Source organism: Camelus bactrianus, chromosome 19, assembly GCF_048773025.1.
Source record: "Camelus bactrianus isolate YW-2024 breed Bactrian camel chromosome 19, ASM4877302v1, whole genome shotgun sequence".
Taxonomy (NCBI): Eukaryota; Metazoa; Chordata; class Mammalia; order Artiodactyla; family Camelidae; genus Camelus; species Camelus bactrianus.
The window spans coordinates 3587291-3610125 of NC_133557.1; the positions used below are offsets into that span (position 1 = coordinate 3587291).

The following is a 22835-nucleotide window of genomic DNA, read 5'->3' on the forward strand; positions in this document are numbered from 1 at the left end:
ACTACTGTGGAATTCCACATTCCATTGCTAGCCCACTAATTCCAGACCGTATTTAATCCTACAAAACTTCAACATAAAAACACACTGGATAGTATTATGCTTTATCTTTTGTCATATTTCCAGTTTAACATTTCTTATTATGGTTAACAAATGAGACATGTATTAAAAATCAATGAAATTGAGGTAGCTGAACAGCAGTTCCTGCTGTGTTCAAAACAAGAAGGAAATAGATCAGGTATCCACTGAGAATCCACAGAAGACCATGGAGACACGGCGAGTGAAACAGGGGTGCATTGCTTGTAGCTGCAAAGTTCTCTAACAGCTCAGCCTACGGTTAACAGCCGAGTGACTTGAAGCCCTAAACTTCATGCTCATATTTTAACCCCCAGAGCTAACCTTCACCTTGCTCCGTATTTAGCTGAGCATAAAACACAGTCTTTGTGTGGGTGGTGAACTCAGCCAGGAGCCAAATTCTAACCAGGTCTTATTTCTCCAAGAGGAGGAATCCTGCTGTGTTTGACCACTGGGGTGTGAACAAGGCTCTCACTTATGGAGCAACAAGCATCCGCATTCTCAGAGGCTTCCCGGGACAGACTTGAGCATCACAGGTGAAGATGCTTTTTGTGATCACTGGGAATCAAACGCTGCTAACTCCCTCTCTTGTGCAGCACAACTACCGACACCCTCTCAGATCCCCTTTCCCAGCTTTGGCTAAACAGCTTGCACCTGGGATCTCTCCGGAGGTCATACAAACCTTCCCCCAACTCCAGGTGGCCAATGACTGACTAACACAGAAGTAACAAAGCCAGACACCTGTGGCTCAAAGGGATCGATCCGCGGTGTAGTTTACACTCCAGAGCCTGGGATCAGGCTGAAGGGGAACTCTAGCTGAGACCACACCCTTCCTCAGTGAATCATATGCCACCAAAATTCCAGAAAACCCATTCTAAGTAAAGTATAAACCAGAAAACTTGCTGGGGGGTGGGGGTTGAGATGATTCCTGGTGTCAAGGACAGCACAAGGCCAGTCAAGGGAAGACCACCCTACGTGCTGTTATGCAGAACGTAAGTCCATTCAGAACGGGCTTAACACCTGAGCAGGTGAGACGTTTGTGGGATGACTTGGTGGGATGTGGGAAAGATATTTTGCCATATTTTATATGATTTTGTTTATTCCCTATTTTATATAATTTTTTTTGTAAGTGAGCACACAGATATTGAACCCAAATTTATTTTACTGGTGGCAGTAAACAACCAGAAGATGTTTTACAGCAATAATAATATATCCTCCTAGCAGTTATGATAGCAGGATTCCAAGTCAGAACTCACAGGGTTTTAACATCTCAGATGTGAGTCTATGCCTTCACATCAACGTTGCATTCCCACAGTGAGCATCCTCAGACTCACCTTTCCCGTTCTGCTTTATTCTTGATAGATTTATCCTGGCTGATGGCTTTGCTGTTTTCCATAGAAATCTTAGCCTGGTGTGCTCGCATTTCCTTGCTTTCCCTATGTATTAAAAACAAACAGGTGATGGTTATCCTGTAATGTACAGAAATATCGAATCACTATGTCGTCCACCAGGAACTAACATAGGTTGTAGGTTCATCAGACTTCCAAGAAAAAGCCCAACCAACAAGTTCATAGAAAAAGAGATCAGATTTGCTGTTACCAGAGGCCAGGGGTGGGGGTACGGAGAAGTGGATGAAGGTGGCCAAAAGGTATAAACTTCCAGTTACAGGATAAATGAGTACTAGGGATGTAATGTATAACATGCTTCACATAATTAACACTGCCGTGTGTTGTACCTGAAAGTTAAGAGAGTAAATCCTGAGAGTTCTCATCACAGAGGAAACACTTTTTTCTTTTTCTTTTATTTTGTATCTATATGATTTGATGGATGCTCACTAAACTTAACTGTGGTCATTTCCTGATGTATGTTAAGTCAAATCACTATGCTGACCACCTTAAACCTATGGTGCTATATGTCAATTACATCTCAATAAAACTGGAAGGAAGAAAAATAAACAAAAGGAGCAGAGAGTTAGTCTTTAGTGGGTATAGAGTTTCAGTTGGGAAAGATGGAAGGTTCTGCAGATGGATGGTAGTGGTGATAGTTGCACAACTATCATATAACAATATGATATAACAATAACAAAGTATAACAATATACTTCATGCCACACACTTAAAAATGGTTAAAATGGTTAAATTTTGTGTTATCGATATCTAACTCTAATTAAAAAAAGAAGAAAGAAACAAAGTTCTGAACGTAACAATAGGGCTAGGTTCACTTTTCACTTCATTATTGAGCTCATCAAGTTGTTTTGTATTGTGTGGTGTGGAAGGAGGGCAGAAATCCACAAGGATGCTTCTCCCTGGGGGCAGTGGGTCACTGTGAAGTAACAGTGATGGACCCGGAAGAAGAGACATTATGCGTGTCTAACCCAACCCTAACCACGTGATGGTCCTATTCCGATGTCCAGAGTAGGGTGCTGCCATTAGTCACTAACATGCCATACGAGTTCTGAATCCATAAAAGCTACAAATCCTAAGTTATATGCAAACATCTCAGGTAATAGTGTTTACAAACTCATATGCAATAAAACACATGTAAATAGTAAACACAGCATGCGAGTAATCAAAGAATGCACAGGGACAACCACTTATGATCAATAAAATACAAGGATATTTCAGCTTTGCCCTATGGTTTTTGGGATCAGATGGCTTAGAAGAGACAGAAGGATGTTCTGACACTCACAAGTAACCTTTCTGTTTCCTGACAGCCCCGAGGGAATGAAAGGGACTAAATGGATTCAAATAAGCACAGGAACTGGGGCGGAAAAGGATGTTTACAGGTGACTGATTGCTGTGTGTGTGGACACCTGTGTGTGCAACAGACTCAGATCTTTAGAGTATTCATGAGTACATTAAAGGCATATGATTTAGAATACTAAAAATGGATATTATTAACAAAGAATCTTCGCTGGAACCCATGGAGATCTCCTTGAAGCACCGCCCAGAAGCAAGTGACCAAGGAGTCCAGTTATCTAAGTAGTGTTTGTACTACATCAAAAGGGAGGGACAAAACAGAAATGGAGAGGTCTTCAGTTAGAGAGCGTAGGGCCCCAGACGCAGAAATAGGTACAGAAGCTCCTGGGCCCAAGAAACTGGCTCTCAAAATTTTCCATAACTTGTTAGTACATGGACCATTTCTTTCTTCATTCACTCAACAAGCATCAATAACCAAATATGGCTGCCAAGTGATAACCAAGAGCAACAGCGATGATGGTGAAAAGAAACAAACCACAGGGGGGTTGGGGAAAAAAAAAGCTCCAATGCTGCTGTTGCTTTGAAAAAGTGCCCCTGCCATGGGTCTATTTTTTTTTTTAAGGTAAGTTAGTAAGTAGATTATTGTCCCTTCAAATGACTTCTTAAGTCATGCAAGAATTTGTTTACTTTTTTTTTTCTTTTGGACAATGCCTACTGTAGAGGGCTAATTTTTCTCTTCTATTCAATTACAAAAAAAAGATCAGAAGAGAGTACCTTATTCTTTGGAGTATATTTGACACCTATAATCTGGGATTGTAGCAATGGTCAAATGCAGGCTGATGAATAGACCTTTCTGTGTACTAAATCAAAAGCATGTCTAAGGGAGAAGAGGGAAGGCAACTTCTGATCATACACAAGTAAACAGAATACTTTAACGTGGACAGGGCATAGAACATTAGCTCCCCGGGAACTCAGCATGGGACACCTCCTTTAGCTGCCTCATATGAGAATCAGAAACTGTGGCAAGAACACTTTCACGTTCCGCGGTCGTATGCCACTCCAAAGTAAGGAGGGAGGAATTGGACTGTGTGCCTAGATAATTCATGCAGCTAGAATTTAAAAGGTCTTTTTGTTTGATCTGTTAGTAAAATGCTTCTGTTTTCTACTTTTTTGTCTATATTAATAGACCATAACTGAGGCGTACCGAGAGAGATGGTGGGCAAGTTGCAACAAAGTTGTGATCAAAAGTCGTAAGTTTGACCTAAACATCCTTCTGCCTTGGGAAGAAAGTCCAGCTCATCATCTGCAGTGTTTTAAATGTGATATTTAGCAGACATTACTATATATAAAATAGATAAACAACAGGGTCCTAACTGTACAGAACCAGGAACTATATTCAACATCTTGTAATAATCTATAATGGAAAAAATATGAAAAGGAAGATATGTGTGTGTGTGTGTGTGTGTGTGTATAACTGAATCACTGTGCTGTACACCAGAAAATAACACAACATTGTAAATACTATACTTCAATTAAAAATATAAATGTGATATTCAATTTGCTGAAATGGGGAGAGACCAAAATAAATGGACAATTTTTGTTGTTTACTGATCAGGCCTGTCTTTCTACAATTCATACAAGTCCTGATAATGGAAAGAAGAGTCTTTCCACAGATCACTCATCCACTCTGAGTGATCAGAACCAAAGGTCTAGGAGCTCTACGGCTTGGTCTTTATCTCCTTCTGTGTCTTACCTTCCTAAGAGGCTCCGGATCATTTTCCAAAGGCCACCTCCAGCCCTACCCCTCTGTGAAGCCTCTGGGATCTCTCAGGAGGCGGCAGACCCTGTGACACTTTCTAGTATGTATCATATGTACTTGTAACTTAATTTCTTCTGGGAGTGTGACATCTTGCCAATACTTGGAAGCCCTTTGATGGCAGAGGCCATTTCTCACAGTTCGTCTTGCTCACATCAACCATATGATGGGACACACCTGGAAACTCAATGTTACAGGTCAACTTGATTTTTCTTACTACCTTGATGCATGTGCACACGTGCACAAACACACACACACACACCCCTAGTCTTTTTTAAAACTTGGCGTTTTCCCTGGAGACGGCGACCTTGCCCACCTGTCATGGGACATTTTCAGCTGCTGAGTCTGCTGCTCGTGCGCGTTGATCAGGAGCTTCCGGAGCAGCTCGCACTGCTGGGTGAGGTGCAGGTCCCGGATCTCCTGCTCCTCCGCACTGTGCGTGTTGATCATGTCTGACCACTCCTTCGTGTGCTGTGCCACAATCTCTTTGACCTGCGGGGGGAAAAGGGGATGGTGCCACCTGGAATTCGGGTAGGAACTGAAAACACAGTATTAGCCACGCGTTTCAGATCCCTCCCACCACTATACTTGCTCAGTTGGTAGCTGCCTCTCTAACCTGCACAAAATATGTACTAATCCATGGGAATTGGGAAGCCATGCATTATTAAAATAGAGCAATGACTTCGGCGCTACCTGTTAACCGTGACCTGTTATTTCACTGCCTGACTTGCCCACACTCTGGTTTGTCTGGGCCTTGGGCTCCTTTACCAATTCTATCAAACTTCTCTTCATCACCTCCTGTTTTTCCAGCTTCACTTCCTCAAGGCCACAGGTCTGGAGAGAGAATTGTGTTCTTTTATTCCTTGATGATGACTTATCATGTCAAACTTAACAGATGCTAGAGGAGAAAGCCTTCCCCTGCAAAGAGGAGCCACGCTCTCTGCACTGTGTGTAAGAACTAGAGTCTGTTTCTCTACCTCCTTGAATCTGGCTGACCTGTGACTGGCTTTAGCCAGAAGATAATAGCAAACGCGATGCCAGAAGATAATAGCAAACGCGATGCAAGCAGAAAACTCGGAAAGTGCATACCCTTTTCCTATGCCTGGAACCTCGAGGCTACCCTGTGACAAAGCCTGTGCTGGCCTGTTGGACGATGAGATGGCACGTAGTTAAAAACAATCAGCAGGCACCTACCCACCAGATAGCTGGGCGAGGCTGTCAATCCCAGCTGACAGTTGACACGTGTGAGCCCCACCAAAATTAGAAGAACTGTCAGCCCGAATTCTAACCCACTGAATTATGAACTATTACATGGTAGTTTCCTGAAGCCACTAAATTTGGGCAGGATATTTCATGTAGCAAAGCAAATTGAGACAGTGGCCAAGGTTTCTACTTTCCTATTTATTCAAAGCATTTAAAAATCATGGCATGTTGCATAGGCATTAATTCTCAAACAAAATATTCCAGTTCAGAAGAGAGAGACGGGGGAAAAACTCTCAAAGATACACGGCTTACTGCCTCAAGAGACTGCCTGGCAGAACAGACACAAAACACGCAGCGCCAAGGAGAACCTGATGAACTTGACCGCCTGGCTGGCCCAGGTATACAGCAGGGTCGCTGGGTGGATAACAGAGCTGCACGTAAACATACGTCCGGCTGGTTTGACAAACAGCAATAGTTGGGAACTTTCTTTGACAGTTTCCTTTTCTTTTCTTTTCTAACTCTTATGGCTGGAAGAATTATTCATGTTCTTGACCAGAACTTGGTGCTCACTTCTCCAAAATGTCCACAGTCTTAATTAATGCCCCTAAGCTCCTACTTTCTTGTGTTTCGGGGGAAATACGAGTACTTCAGCTCATCTCCTAGAATCTCAGCTCTTGATTTGCTTTTTTTTTCCCATCCCAAATTCCACAGCAAAGTTAGGATGGAATGAGTATCAACGAGTTACTCAACTACCACTGTGGGTGGTTTTCTGTCTTACGTTCAATGTTACTTCTATGTTCTGTATTTTATACAGTATTTCCTTTTAGTCCATTTACTGTTTCCCTCAATGCCTCTGAGGCAGACAACATAGATATTGTTAGCATATGTCTACAAATCAAAGAAAAAGTGTTCCATGAAGCGGCTCTTCTCCAAGCCAGGGAGCCTGGAGCAAAGGCGAACCCCTAGGTCTCCTGACTTCCCAGACTTCCGCAGGTGTGGCTGTGAGTTCTGACTTAAACTAGGCGTGGCTTCTAAAAAATTACGAAATATCTTCTGCGAGCTGCTGCTGTAAAAATAAGCAATTTCTTACCTTAGATTTGTGATCTGATGTCAATGTCTGAATTTTAATTTCCGTTTCTTTTTTCATTTCGAGACAATTACTCCCCCTGAAAATGGAAAACCGCAAATGCATGCCCAGAGTTAGATATCTCGTCCCAGACCCAGGGGCCTTGGCTCCAAAGCCTTCCGATGAAGACAATTTGTTCATCAAACATGGGACGCCATGGCTCATTGTCAATCTGGGTTCTGTGAGTAATAGCTGCACACCTTACAAAATATCTGTGTCGTGATTACTCAATTCAACCACTGCACAAAGAAACATTTCAGACCTAACAATTATTTCACTGTTAAAAGGGTTTGTTGTCAGAGTTTCCATTTTGGTTCCTGCTTTTCTTCCAGCTATTTTTCATTTATTCAATAATACACTATTTAGGATGAGAACGGGAAAACAGATCGGTCCTCCGCCTTGGAGTGAATTTTCAATTTTTTCCATTTTGGTTGTAAAGCCAGATTTTTTGTCTTTTACACATGCCAGCAAGGGAGAAAATAGTCTTTCCTGGCATCGCAGGGCAATTTTTGCTTCTTATTCTATTGTGAGTAGGAAATATATACCAGGCGATTGCCCAGCAACCATTACTGCTGATTTCAGGGATTATTTTTTCCTTTTGGAATATCCCTATCATTGCTGAAACCAGAACAGCTCCTGAGCTTCTGTCTTCAGCATATGTGCTCTGACTTATCATGGCCTGAATCAGAACATGTCAGCACATTATTCACGGAGAGGGTCTCTGAGGGGCACACTCTGAACGTGTGAGGGCTTTCGTCCAACCTACCACTTCTCAGCAGCTGGCACTGAGTGTGTTCCCCTCTACTCCTGTTACTCAGTGAGCTTGTGGCATTACAGAAACAGTCCCCTGGCTTAATTCTAGACAAAATCTTTCACAGTAAATGCAATGATAAGTTTTATTCAACAGTCTTATCTGTTGGCATAAGCAAAGGAGTCTTGTAAAAGTAAACATCAAAATTGCACTTTCCCCTCCTTGAGTGCATCAATCTTGTTATTTGGTTCCTGGCATTGCAAGCATGATTTCTGGAATTTTCCTAAATTTAGTTCGCCCTTCCTTCTCCCCCTATTCACCTTAGAGGTACCTGAGTAGAAAAACCCATGAAAGACACAGTTATTATTTCACAAACTAACAGCTGTAGAACTTGAATAAAGTTCCCCTTTTCCACTTCAGTCGCTCCCTTCAGCTGAGCGAGTGGCTTATTTTCCAGGAATAATTTTTAATGATGTACGCACAGTCAAGACTAAGTTCTTCCTTGGCCTTGAACCGGCCGCTGAACTGTGGGGACAGACAAAATACAAAAAGGAGGGAGACAGTACTTACCCCTTCTTCTTCATTGCCTTCTCCAGGGTTTTCTCGTGAGTCGACTTCTCTTTGTCGTACTGCGCCACGATCTTGTCCACTTGAGTGCAGTGTAACTTCTGCATCGTACTGTGCTCCTGAACAGGCAAATCTGCAGTTACATGCTGGACGCGCAGCGCAGCTGGTAAACTTCATTCTATGTTAGGCTGGCATAATTTTCACCAGCTCTTTCAGAGTCTTGGTTTGAAAATCAAGGAGGAACTGAGTCTGAGAACTGGAAAGACTTCCAATCTCCTGCCCAACCCAAGACTTTCTTGTAGCCTCATAAGGTAACAAGGGAGTCTCTCCAGCCTCCATCCAATGAACATGCCCACCTCAAAAGGCAGCTCTGCCCATGTGGGCAACACCAATCATCCCAAAGTTCTTTCTTGTGCACGTTATCTGTCTCCATGGAACCTCCAGACATCCATCTTTGTTCCACTGTCTGAGTTATCACATTAGTCTACTGCCCCTTCCACACCCTGCTCCCCAAATACCCAAGGTCAGCCGCCATATTTCTTCTCTTTTACGTGCTAAATATAACTCTATCACTGGGCGTATTTTTGAAGGTCTTGAACACCACCACTATACAATGAGAACTGCCACTGTGGTTGTCACTGTCAGCCCATTCTGACTCCCCCTCATGTGATATCTTCACCACCTTCCTCATCTGGATGCATTCACAAGCCTGACAGAATGCTCAGGAGCTCTGGCCCTCAGCCATTCAGGTATTTAAAATATTTTTCCATCTGCTTCCTTCAATCACTGAAACTGGGGACCACCATGCTCTGAAAATAATGTTCCTCTATAAACATTATCTCTTCCTGATAATTTGGCCACAGGCAGTGACTTATCTGAAGTCACATTTCTTTAGCTGCTTAGGCCCTAAGCACAGAGGAAAACAGCACAGCAGTAAGATCCACGCTAAGATAATATTGACGTTATCTCCTGCTCTTATTCTTGAGAAACTTAGAGACATGAGATGGTATTTGAGTCTGGGATGGACAGACTTTGTTCAGGTTCTGTAATTACCCTCACAGTCACATTCCCTTTTGCTTATTTTTTAAGTAACAAAAGTGAGCGACCAAATTTTTAAAAAAATTAATTTTTTCTAAGGTAGGCTCAACTTTAACTGAATTCATGAATAAAAGATTTTATAAAATATAAATGGGGATGGGGTTTTTAACTTTACCAAGATTTCCTTAATTTCCTACTGCTGTTAGCAAATTAAGACAAGGCTTGATCCTCAGTTCATTTGTACACAAATTCTTCAGAAGTGTATTTGTGCTCAAGGTCGCAGCATTCCTTTCTGGTGCATTAATGCACTTGGGAGAAGGCGGGGAGGAGGGTGGAATGGTTCTTGGAACAGGACCTGACGATGTGCACAATTGGGGTGATCCAAGGTGATGTGACTTTGCTCTGGATTTGGGGTCAGAGAACTATATATAACAATGTCTTGCTTAATTCATGGTTGAAATCCCTCATAGATCCAGTCATGAGGGTACTTATCAATGTTTGTGCCTTTTTCTGTTAAAAACACATTTCAGTCACAGCCTCTGCACTGGGTTAAGGATATGGACAGTCTCAGGTCTTGGACAAGACACTTACCCTCTCAGTCTGTTCATCTTTCTAATTGGGATCATGACACCTAGCGTTGTTATGATTAAAAGTAAATATAAATTAAATCATATTTCAAATGCCTGTTGCACCTTATTTGAAATATAGTGATACACAAACCTACTTATATTATTCAATACTCACAACAACACACAGAGTGACCAGGTAGAAGGAAGAACAACCAGAGAGATTAGATCAATAAACCTTTCCTCCAAGCTTCACTTACTGCACAGGAATAGATTCACATGCCGATGTATCCTTATTTAAATGGATTTAGCTGCCCTTGCATTGTCGTGGGATAAAAAGAAACACTAAAAGGCCCTACGACTAGCCTTCCTGCTAAGATGTGGGAGTCATCGTGCCTGTCTCGCACATACATTAATTTTCCTGGACAAACAAATCAGGGGCTCTCTGCAAGTCTAGAATAAACCATTTTTAGAGGTGCCACGTTCCTGTGTCTCTTGCAAATATCACTGAAAGGAAGGCGGAGAAGGCTGTTTCTTTAAATAGTCTAGCGCAGCACAAGGAGAAAAAGAGGCTTTGAGGATCGGAGGTAAGCTGACACAAGATTATTGCTTAAGGAAGTGTTCTGGTGAACCTGATTAACCCAATTAGACATAAGGAATGAGGCTGTTAGTCCATAAAGGTATTCATGATGGGTTCAGGTAGAGAATATTACGCTCTTCAAGGGCAAGGAAACTTTTTTTTTTCTGCCAGTACAGGGCTCAAAGCTTGGTACAAAGCAGATTTGATACATATTTGTTGCATGAATAAGACAATTTGCAATGGAAACCAGCAGGAGGGCTTGGATCCCAGTCCCCGCAACGTAATTACTACCCCAGTGGCCTTGTGTAACGCATGCAGTTCTTTCCAGGCTTCAATTTCTTCATTAGAAAACTGAACAAGATCACTTTGCTCAGCCTAATTCATGGTTCTGAGCTGCAAGTCACCTGATGTATACAGAAATAATTTGGAAAACTAGAAGCATCTTGAATTAAGATGATTACAATGAACAAATACAAGGAACAAGAAAGCTCCCCTTGAAACGCGATCCCTGTGTCTCTCTCTGCGCTCAAAACTCCACCCCTGGGTTGTAGGCAGCAAGTACGGAAGTGTTTTGGGATAATCTGTTTCCCAGACATCACTTCATCTTTCAAAAAGGAACGGGGGTCCTAATGACCGATTGTCGCGTGACAGGGGTCGAGCCTCAGCTTTCTGTTGTATAAACTGAAGGAGCCAGGAAATGACCTCTAAGCTTATTTTAACTTAAAAAAAAAATCTACCAATGATTTCATTCTTTCTGTACATTTATTCCTCCCAAATGTTCCAGTTAAGATCGACTTTTAAGTCAACACACTTCATTTTGGTACTCTTGACCTGAATGAAGTACAGCTTTTGGCAGGATCTGTCTGTTTCTTACTGAATTTGAGAGTAAATTCAGCTTCTTTGAGGGAAACATTTATGGGCGTGGATCATCACACCACGGATGCTGCTGAAACACCTGGGTCAATCGTGTTTGTTCAGCACACAACTCTGGGATCACCGGTAAGCTGCCTTTGAGGGTGCTTGCTCTGTCTCTGCCCCTTTCTACCTCGTAACAGGTGGTAGGTCGGCTCCTGACTTCTTATCGAAAACTACAGTTGATGAGTTTAACAGCAGTCTTGGTGTTATCAGCAAAACTGCATAGCAAAGAGCAAATTTTCCATAAGCAGCTTTGCCGAAATGCCAAATTTTGGTTGGTTTCTCAGGTATTTTATTTGACTCTTCCAGTGGCGATGTTGCAACCTGGTGGCCTAAGAGATGCATCTAGTTGTTTTTGTTGTTGTTTTTTGTTTTTTCCCTGCCTACTTGGTGTTTCAATGGAAGATTAAATTAGTGGTCCATATTAAAGAAGAGGAAATTCATATAAGATTTCAGATTCTGTGGTTCTCCTTTAGAGAATGAAGCTGGCCCACAGACTCTCAAGGCACCAATGGTGGGAACGGAGTCTGACTTGCCCTTTGGATGGGAATGGGGGCTCTCTGTTTTCCAAACCTGGCCAACTTCCCTCATTGACTTTTACCTCATTTGAGTTGTAATTCCTCTTCTAATGTGTTATTGGGGATATTCACCCAAAGCTGGCTTTAAATTTTTTGGCTCCAAGGATCTGACCACACCTGACAGTTGAAAACCACACCAGCTGTTAACGAAAGCATCCCTGCTGAGCCCTGCGCTGGAGTGGGCTCGCTGTTCATCAGTGCTGCTCTTTCCTTGTCTCATCTAATGGACACTTGCAAACCATTCCACAAGTTTCTATTTCAAATCGAAGAGGTGGTTCTAGAACGTGAGAGACAAGTACAACTGCCAGCTGCATTCAGAGGGTCAAAAGCAACTGAGCACTGCCGGTCTCCAAAATCTAGGCATGTCCGCTAGCACCCTGATCTCATTTGGGGCTCAAATGGTCATTCCTCCCATCTTTTCTTCTCACTATCCTAACAGCAGAGCTCACACCTACTTCAATGGTTCTCTTTTGTAAATGGTAGATCCTCAGATACACACCACTATTCCTTCTCCAATGTGCAGCCAACCTTCAAGTTTGGAAATAGGCTCTCTCACAGACCATGGATTTCTTAAGCCACTAGGTTAAGTGAACCACATTCTGTTTCCCTTTAGGTCTGAGAAGTGGCATGATTTACCCAGGCTGATATGGTAGAGATGAGAATACCTTACAGTCACTGAACATGGACTAGGTCCTGGGCTTTGCTCTTAGCTGCCATGTACCACAGCTGACCCATGGGTGCGACGGCTGGGAAGGCGCAGCTCAGGCCACCTTCCTTCCTTGATAGGTTATTTTATAACCTAATTTGGGGTGGCAAACCTTAGCCTCATCTTAGGGGGCTTCATAACCGTTAAAAAGGGTTATATGAATATTGTCTCAAAGAAAGACTAGAGAAAAATTCTCATGATTGCTTAACAACAGGGACAACAAGGCAATACTTGTCTTTTAAGGAGGCCCGCTCTGCCTCTTGCAGGCAATTTGTGGGGTTTCCAGTAAGGGGCTGAGGGACAGTAAAGAGTGCTGAATAATCCTAAATAAACGGTTTTCAAAGTTTAGTGTGCACAGGAGAAGAGCTTATTTAAAATGTATTCTCTAGACTTCTCCTTGGAAATTATAACTACGTCTCCAATGGGCACAAAAATATGCATTTTTATGAAGCCTCTTGGCCCAAGGATCACATGTTGAAAAACCAGTCCCAAAGGAAGCCAGGATATTTGTGCCCTGAAGACTCACAATTCCTCCTGAAACTCTTAAATTAGGACCATCAAGAAGTAGATATGTGAAAAAGAATATGAAAAGGAATATATGCAGGTGTATGTATGACCAAAACGTTATGCTGTACACCAGAAATTGACACAACATGGTAAACTGACTATACTTCAATTTAAAAGATGTGTGGGAATAAAAACTAATGTTGGAAAACTTAGAGGCAACCCAGTACAGTGAATAAGAGCTTGAGTTCTGGAGTCAGACAGAATTTTGATTCAAATCCTGGCTCCACCATTTAAAAACAAGGTGACTGAGTCAAGCTTTGTTTAAATGTAAATTATCTCATCTGGCAAGTGATTGGAAGACTGTTTGCAAGAAGGACCACAATTATTTCCCTCTCTGTATTCAACTTCCTTTGCAATATGACTTTGTTGCTCCTCCTGCCAAGAGGTGGAGTCCTCATCCCTTGAACGTGGGCCAGCCTTATGATTAGCAGTAGCCAAGAGAAGGAGGTGGACGTGATGGTGTGCCAGTTCTGAGCTGAGGCCTTGAGAAATTTTACGTGCTTCTGCCTGTTCTCTTGGGACCCCTGCCATGTGAACAAGCCTGGACTAACCTGCTGAAGATGAGAGACCACATAAAGCAGAGAGAAAAGGGCTCAGCAGAAGCCTTCCTAAGTTAGCCAGAAGTACCCCCACATCTGCCCACCACCTGCCAAAGTGGTAGTGACAGCAGATGCACAAGTGAACCTAGATGAGACCAGAAGAATCATCCAGCTGAACTCAGCCCAAACTGCTGACCCACAGAATTGTGAGATAAATAAATGGTGGTTGTTTTAAGTCACTAAATTTGAGAATATTTGTTACCCAGCAGAAGCTAACTGAGACAAGTTAATATATAATTATAGCACCCTTTTCTATAATTGTTATAAGACTAAGAATAAATGCTTAAGTAAACCTCAATATATATTAGCTAGTCTTCCCATTTTAAAAGTATTGACAGATAGAAGAATTAATATTAGGGCAAACAAGATCAAACGGTATTCAGGCACAAAGTGTGTCCAGTGTGAACAGATTCGCTACATCCTCCAACCTCCTAGACCAGTTTTTATTTTTTTCAGTTTTGAAGACAAGTGTGCTAGCTGAGTAGACCTCACTATCTATTAGGCAAGAAAATATTCATATAGACCCTTAATCTTAGAATTTGGCTCAGATGAGACAGTGGAAAATATTAGGGAACTACCATAGATGGCAAAATTACAGAAAGTTAATAGAGAGGAAAGTCTAGCTATTTGATAATAATTATTTGCAAAGCCCTTGGACAGTTCAAGTAGAGGAAAAGCACTTCACTATAACCACCATTAATGAGTTACACTGCTCTGGGCATGGGACTTACTTCCGTGAATTTCATTTTATTCATGTCTAAAATGTGGATGGCACCATTCAGGTTTCTGGGATGCTGTGAGCATTTTAAGAATGTATATAAAATGTGCAACCTGGCCATATAACTCAGGGGTTAGAGCACTGGTCTTGTAAAATGTGTAACACAAAAGAGGCACAAAATAAGTGTCAGCTTTATATAGTAGTAGTAGTTCTATATAAAAAGACTATAGAACTCAGAGTTTGTAAATTATACTGTAAAAGGAGGCTGAATAGAAAAGTGGGTCCCCTGTGTATTTAATGTGGGAGAAGGAATTCATTCATAAGCTTATAATCATGTTTGTGACTTGAACTTCTGAAGTACACGAGGATACAGACTATAAGCCATGAAATGCATTTGTCTGCTCAGAAATGCTTCCAAAAGGCGTTCTGAAAAGCAACAGGCAAGCACCGCCTATTTCAGTGTGCAGTTTTGCTCTGTTACTCGACCTAAGGAATTTTGAAAGCTCCCTCCAAAAAAATGTACACTAAAGCTGTTGTGAAAATCCATACAAATTTAGATGGTAGGATTTAGGGAGATTTAAAAATTTCCTTTTAAGCTTTGGTTCTCTTATAATGTGGGGCTCCAGGAAGCTTGAGGTTGTTGCTGCAAATGAAGGCAACTTGGATTCTTTCAGTCATATTGGATTTACTAGTTACTAAATATTAGTATTTCCTTGCCAACAAGCATAAAGAAAATGGAAGGAATGCAGCTCAATGCCATCAGAGGTGGCCAGGAAGAGCTTTCCAAGCTACCTCTCAGTTGTCTCATGGGAAAATAATACTTCACTTGCCATTGACTGAATGTTTGTGCTCCTTCCCGCTCCAAATTCACATGTGGAAGTCCGGATCCTCAATGCATAGGGAGGTGGCAACTCTGGGAAGTGGCTAGGTCAAGAGGGTGAGGCCCTCACGAATGGGATTAGTGCCCTTATGAGAAGAGACAGGAAGGACAGGAACACTCTCCACACCACGTGAGGAGCTGTAAGAAGGAGATCGGCTGCACACCAGGACGGAAGCCCTCATCAGACCTGCTGCACCTGGACCTTGGACTTCCAGCCTCCAGAACTGCGAGAAAGAAATCAGCGTTTCAGCCAGCAGCTCCGTGCTGATCTGTCACGGCAGCCCAAGTGACTAAGACACCAGCTTTGCCACTTTTCTGATTACACAGATGGCCCTGTTAACCGATCTGAGGCAGTCTGAATGCAAAGGTTCAGACAAGGGAATCAGCAGACTCCTCTGCTCAGTGTTTCACAGGGCAAGTTCTAAAGACTCAGGGAGCATCCTTCCTTAGCAGCTGTGCAGGTAACCAGCATATTGACGTTGTCCAATGTAGACAGAGATTTACATAATGTCCCGTGTGCTGCCACTGCCTTTGATGCAATGAGGGTGCCTATTTACTTACTGAAGCATCCAATATCCTCCACAGAGTACTGCAGTAAGAGTATGGGTTCCAGACTCAGGAAAAGTTGGGTTCTAACACTGGCTCTGTTACTCTCTAATGCTGGGGCATTACTGAAATTGCTTAACGTCTCTGATGTTACCTTCCAACATGCGCAAGATGGGGACTTGGAATCTGCCTTACAGGGTGGAGAGTGTCAGATGAGGTGGTAACTGTAACGTGTTGAGCACAGCATCCGGAAGATACGTGGCATGCAAAAATTCTAGATGGTATTATTATTCTTATTATTATCAGACACAGTATATTTCCTGGTCATGCCTCAAGGAAGTATTAAATGAGTGTGAGGCCAAAATGTTTACATTTTCAAGCAGCCCAAAGGCCACTGAGAAACCTGCCTCAATGACACAGACCCAGTTTAAATGTAAGGAAAATCTGGTGGGAGATGCCTTGCCGTAGGGGTACCAGCTCCACTCCTAATAACTAAAGTCACTGAAGGTGCATTCTCATTTCCTTTTCTCTCCCTTTTCTGTTCCCTTTCCATATCCCAGGTTGTTGCCAATGACCAACAGAACTGAAATCACCACTTTAGCTCTGTCTCCAATAGTCCCACACTTAGAAAAATCTGTGGCAAGCTTTCCATACGAGCAGTGAAAGGAACTGCATTGCATAAAATTGAAAATTCGAGCAGTCTTTAAAGTGATTCCTGTACCAGCAAATCCAATAATGCAGGGAATATTACTAGGTCAGGAAGAAGCCACATTTCTCAAAGGAGCACAAACTATCAAAGAAATGACAGTGTTCCCGGCCATGCTCCCTGTATCTTAGCATCTGGAGTGAGTCAGGGGTACATCACTCAAGTCCAGCTCTGCAGGCCACACCTTGTTTTGAGGATTGGGTCAGGGCTTAAGGAAGTGAGAACACAAGATTAAAAGAACTCAGAAGTCCTTTTGAGCTAGGGCATTATATTTTTCTTACTCTCCTTGCCCTCAGTTAAGGAAGAGAACACATTTAGACTTCCAGCAGCAGCAGCTGTTGGGGTACATCTTAGAAAGGAACGAGGGATCATGTTTTTCTCCTTTTGTTGTGAGGGGAGACTCAAAAGCAGGTGGGGTCTAAGAATCGGGAAGTTTTTCAACCTACGTGAGAGTTCCTGGGGCCACCTCCTGCTGTCCTCTTAAATTTGCAACCAACTTATAAATTTCTCATGATCACTGTTCAAAAGACCTCTTCTTATGAGTAAGAAGGAACAACCGCTATTTTTCAGAACAAGGCCACCAAGCAGAGTTTACATATGGGGGAAAAGTGAGAAGAGGTCTCTCTCCACGTGCCCTGGGTGAGAAGTTTGGGGCTGGCCAGCACCTCCATCCACACACTGTGTGTGGGAAACTATTTGCCAGTGACCCAGTGAATGTCAATACCTAAAGGCCAAGACTGTGAGCTGGTTTTCAATAGTCAGGCGATGGCCCACTAGTTCAGATAAAGTCATATTACTGAGCAATTTTTAAATGCACTAAGCTTTACGATGCCTTTGAAATAACTGTTCAAAATGAAGATCTCAAATCAGTGACGACCAATTCCAAATGGATTCTATTTTCAAATTTCATTTCTAACCAATTAAAAAGAAGGTTCTGCTGCCCAGTTGGCTGGTATGTTATTCTGGTTGTGAATAACACACACAGTAGCCTGAGGCTTCCATCCAAGAGCTAAAAGGAAAAAACACACAAGCCAGCAAACAAAACTACACACCCATATTGCTTACACATACAAAACTCTGTACCTTTGCATGTTTCTTCTTTAAAGAATTTAGCTCCTTCTGTTGTTTCTTTAAATGTTTCAAGTAAGCCTGTGGGGGGTAGGGGGAACAAACAGAATCCAAAATAAGTTTTTCTGTAGCATTACCGCAATGATTTACAGTTGAGAGGCAAAATTATGCCGGTTTTACCCATCTGCAGAACACAAGAGTGTTGGCAAAATGACAGAGAAATTTTACCTTCATCTGCTTTAAATCTTCTATCCTCACCTGCGGGATCAGCTCAATACCTGAAACAAAAAGGCACCGTGTATATGAAAAATTAGAAAGAATAAGTGATCGTATCAAACTCACAAATTCTGAAATCTCACCTAAGGCGCCAAAGCAGCTTTACATATAAAGTTACGGATATCAACATCTTAAGTTTCCTATTACAGAGCAATTAACTAGACACTCAACTGAAATGCTTAGTGTCTTAGGTCAGGTTCCCTACAAGCAGAGCCCGAGAAGGGGATGTGTGTGAACATGATTTATTGAGGGAAGGCTCTCAGGAGAAACCCCTAAGGGGAGTGAGAGAAGCAGGACAGAGGAAGAAATCTGAGTGTATTTCTAGCTGAAATCTAGCCCCAGTCTGATCCTACAGGAAGCTCTTTAGCGTGAATGACCCTCCGGTGTTGTTCTACCTTGAGGTAAGGAGACTAGCCTTCTGTAACTCCGTATCAAGTCAGCTGAGGGGGTCAGAGGTGTTAACAAAACCTTCCAGACATCTCTAGGCAAGAGAACTCCCATGGTCTGAGGGCAACATTAGGGAGAAAAGTGTTGCTGGGATTTGCAGTCAGCCAGGACTTGTAGCAGCGGAGGGATGGGGAACCAACCCCACAAAGGAGATCTGAGATCTGACCAGGCACAACAGCATCTATTACAGTCACTTTTATCTTTGTATTTGAAGGTGTAGCTACTAACTACCAACTCTGTTCCCAGCTTCATCGTTATCAAAGAACCAAGCATTTTTGCAGCCTCTTTCTTTTACTAAGTTTAATTTTAGCATTTACGTGATACACTACTGAGCACGGGAATGCCTCCAACATACGGAAAATCACGAAGTCAAACCACTGTATGACAGGATGCTGTCATGAGGCCCGAGAGTCATACACTAAGTCGTCCTGCTGTTGGAGTGATGTAAGGCCAGGTGTCGTCATGGCAACCACAGTTGTAGGCGGATCCCCAAACACGCCCTGTTTGACTGAGGATTTTCATCTCAGGCAGACACAGTGCAGGTGCACTCTGTACTAGAATTGATTTCTGTTAGAATCCCGAAGGCTAGGTATGAGATATTCAAGAAAGATAGGCATCAAGTTCCAGGCTCTTGCTTTTCAGTTTTATTGATTTTAAGGAGATGTGTGAGGGTGGGAAGGCTGGGAAAAAAGGAGAGTCGTGGCTAAGGGAAATCTGTCTTCTGACCTGAAACAATTTATGGCACAGGGGTCAGGGGAACACGTGGCTATTAGTCTCTGATCTCTTGAGTCTGACATCACAAGCTAATTCTCTGTTTTACTGCAGGACAGGGGAGTGGATCCTGGCATGGCTAAGAGCTCCCTACCTTTGGGTCTCTATTCTCCCATCTGTAAGTCTGTAAAATGAACATACAGGACTGGGGGGTGGGGAGCATGTCAGGTCCTCTGGAGATCTGACAAATACTAAGAGTTTGACCCAGTCTGATGAGACTCTTTTTTGGTCTTGGTTCTACAAAATCTCAATTAACAGGACCCTAGGAAAACATAAACCTCCCTCAAGCCTCTGGTTTTTTTGGAGAAAGACACAAATACCTTGTAAAAATGTTAGTTCCTATGAATGATTTAGTTGGGAAAAAACTGCACTGTATAGAACAGGAGTTGGTACATGCGTGGTTCCATCTATACACCTAGAGCAGCTTGTCCAAGAAGACTTTTGATGAGAGTGGATATGCTCAATCCATGCATGGTCCAACATGTGGCCACGAGCCTCACGCAGCTCTTGAGAACCTGAGATGTGGCCAGTGCACCTGAGGAACTCTCAAGTTTTAATTTTTAAGCTTAAATAGCCACATGTGGCCCCTTTCCCCAAGCCTTGAATCTGGGCTTGGCCAAGGACTTGCTTTGTTCAAACGTATGCAGTAGAAAAGACAATGTGCCAGTTCTCAGCCTAGGACTCAAGGTGTCTTGCATACTACTATTCTCCATCTTAGAAACCTCCCACTGCCATGTGAACAAGCCCAGGTTGGCCTCCTGGAAGATGAGAGTCCACATGGAAGAGAGCCCACTTGTCCAGCCAACGTCATCTTAGCTCAACCTAAGGCCTAAACATGTGAATGAGCACCGGCAAGATCAGCAGTGTTACCATGACCAGAAAAACCATGTAGACAACCTCATGAGCAGTAATAAATGCTTATTTTTAAAAGTCACTGATTCTTGGAGTTGCTCGTTATACAGCAATACCCAACTGATACAGTCACTTATACCTCAGACTCTCCAATCTGTTTGGTCTTACACCACAACAATCTTAAGCTTGGGACCCCCTAAACTTCACATATTGTCCGTATCTGTTGCTTGACTTCTCAGTACTGCTAAAAAAGCAGTGAGATCAAGCTACATTGACTTAATTCGTGTCACAGCCTGCACCTGGTGACTATGTGCTGCACAGCAGACTTTCTTCTTACTTCTTATGGATTTTCCTATTCCAGCCAGGGGCTATTCCAAAGTTTTTCTTTACTCTTATTCTTCAGTTCTGTCCCCACTTTTCTCAGCAGAGGGCCACCTATCCAATGTCCCAGATCAGATGGAATCTATCTGTGGTGCCCTGTAATATTGGTCAGAATTTTCTTCCCATTTCATCAAGAGGTAGAATCTATTTCTCTACTCCTTGAATATGAGTTAACCTTGTGACTTGCTTCAGCCAGTGGGACACTAGCAAAAGCTGGAAAAGGGCCATTTTGTGTGTGCCCTTTAAGTGGACACATAGGGGATGTCCTGTGTGTCCCAGCAGTACACTCCCTTCCTGTCACCCAAAGGTCAGGGACCAGCCGGTCCCAGGGTAGGTTCCGACCTGCCTTTGTGGACTCGGTTCTGCAGGCTGTGGGATTGTAGTTTTCTTGCTTCTGCTGTCTGCCCACTGGTGGATAAGGCTGGTCCAGAGACTTGTGCAGGCTTCCTGGTGGGAGGGATGGTGCCTGCCACTGCTGGGTTGAGCTGGGTCCTGGCCCTCTGGTGGGCAGGGCCTTATATAAGAGTGTGTTTAGAGGCAGCTGTGAGCTGGGGAAGTCTATAGGCAGCTTGTCTGCTGATGGGTGGGGCTGTGTTCCCACACAGTTAGTTGCCTGGCCTTAGGCATCCCAGCATCCTATAAGCTGTCTGGTGAAGCCAGGTCTTCCTTGGTGCCAATGACCCAAGAAAGATGTCAGCCTGCAGGTGAGTTCAGGCAGATAAATACTCCCTAGTATATCTGCCACCAGTTTTAATGTCCCCAGGATGAGCCACAGCCACCTGCTGCCTCCCCAAGAGACCCTCCAAGACCAGCAGGTAGGTCTGGACCAGGCTCCTATGAAGTTACTGCTTTTGCCCTTGGTCCCGGTGTGCGTGAGATTTTGTGTGTGCCCTTTAAGAGTGAAGTCCCTATTTCCCCCAGTCCTGTGGGGCTCCCGCAATTAAGCCCTGTTGACCTTCAAAGCCTCTTCAAAGGCTCCTCTTTCCGATTTCTGACCCCTGGAGAGCCTGACGTGGGGCTCAGAACTCTCACCCTGCGGGAGAAGCCCTGTAAGATAGTTATTCTCTCTAGTTAGGGGGTTGCCCACCCGAAGGGTGTGGGATTTGATCACATCACGAGTGTGCCCCTCCCACAGTCTCATTGTGGTTCGTTCTTTATGCCTTTAGTTGTAGAAGCTCTTTTTTGGTCGGTTCCAGTCTTTTTAACTGATGGTTGTTCAGCAGTTAGTTGTGGTTTTGGGGTGCTCGTGAGAGGAGGTGAGCCCCAGGTCCTTCTGCTCCACCATCTTGGCCTAAACTGAGTCTCCTGGGAGAAGAGGCTTCCTCTTCCTGCCAAGTAACTCTCAGAGACTGTCTCTCCGTGTCTCTCTCCCTTCTCCCTCCCCTTGACCTCCCGCGGCTCAGCTCTTGCATGTTTCTCCCCAGATGTATCATCAACAGCTTGAACTCAATGATGCCCAGGACCAGAAGCATCTTACCGTTCCTCCCCCGACTTCTCTACTTCGCTCAATGGCGCCTTCTATCTCTGTGACCTGTGCTTGAAGTCCCTGAGTTACCCCCGAGCCGCCTTCTCTCTAAGACCCATATTCCAGCCACCAGCTTATTTCCATCTTTCCTTTCCTCCCTCCTTTCGCTCTGAGTCCTTACTTCCAGCCTAATCTAGGCCCTCCTCGCCATTAGTATGGGTGGTTCCTTCCTCAGCCATTTACTTCCTAAGAGAAAAGACTGACAGATCCTTACAAGGCATGTTCCAGGGACACACTGGACAATGGAGACATGGTCGTGCTGCAATACCCCTTTTCTGGTTGTTATCATATTACATAAATATAAGTGAATAACTATATAATCTAAATATAATGTGACGGGTGTTAAGCAAAGGCAAAAATACCACAGTTCTTACCTGGCCTTTAGCACTTACTCCCTCCTTTCACTGAGTACTTCAGCCAAGACTGTAAAGTCTTCTTGAGAAACCCTCTGATTGTCATCCCCGGCTGCTTTCCCAGGCGGTCCCAGAACCCCTCTCAGATCAGGCTCACCCAGGCCCTCTTCCGACCCCTACGTGGCTTCTCTCCTCTCTAGGCGGCTCCTCCACCTTCTCTCCTGTTCCCGTCAGATCTAGGTTTCAAGGCCCAGCTCAGTTAGGGTCTCATCCTTAAGTCTCCTCTGAGCCCTGGCTTGGAAGGGGCCCCATCCCTCCCACTTCTGAGAAGTCCGCTCTCACTAACACTGCCTGGCCGTGGCGAGGAAGCCTGTCCCTCCTCACTGCTCTGGCCACGTTGAGGTCCCTGAAGGTAGGAAGGCGTTTTTTTGTAGAACCTTGTCCTGCCACTTAGAGTAGGCTTCTAAGTCTGAGCAAAAGGCCGACATGAAACATGGTGTAGACCCTCTTCCTTGGGGCGTCTGTCGAGG

General features: G+C 43.6%; 1 protein-coding gene across 5 annotated transcripts in view; it reads right to left on the reverse strand.

Annotated features, from left to right (window-relative positions):
- Positions 1-22835, reverse strand: part of PLCB4 (phospholipase C beta 4) — a 384175-nt gene that overhangs the window by 9570 nt on the left and 351770 nt on the right. For all 5 annotated transcript variants that reach the window (XM_074346931.1, XM_074346929.1, XM_074346932.1 and 2 more), the window contains 6 exons: positions 17929-17978; positions 17716-17781; positions 8237-8352; positions 6880-6955; positions 4903-5078; positions 1407-1508 (listed from right to left, as the gene is read on the reverse strand). In XM_074346931.1, the coding sequence (XP_074203032.1) occupies positions 1407-1508; positions 4903-5078; positions 6880-6955; positions 8237-8352; positions 17716-17781; positions 17929-17978 (586 nt within the window). The remainder of the gene's footprint in view (positions 1-1406; positions 1509-4902; positions 5079-6879; positions 6956-8236; positions 8353-17715; positions 17782-17928; positions 17979-22835) is intronic.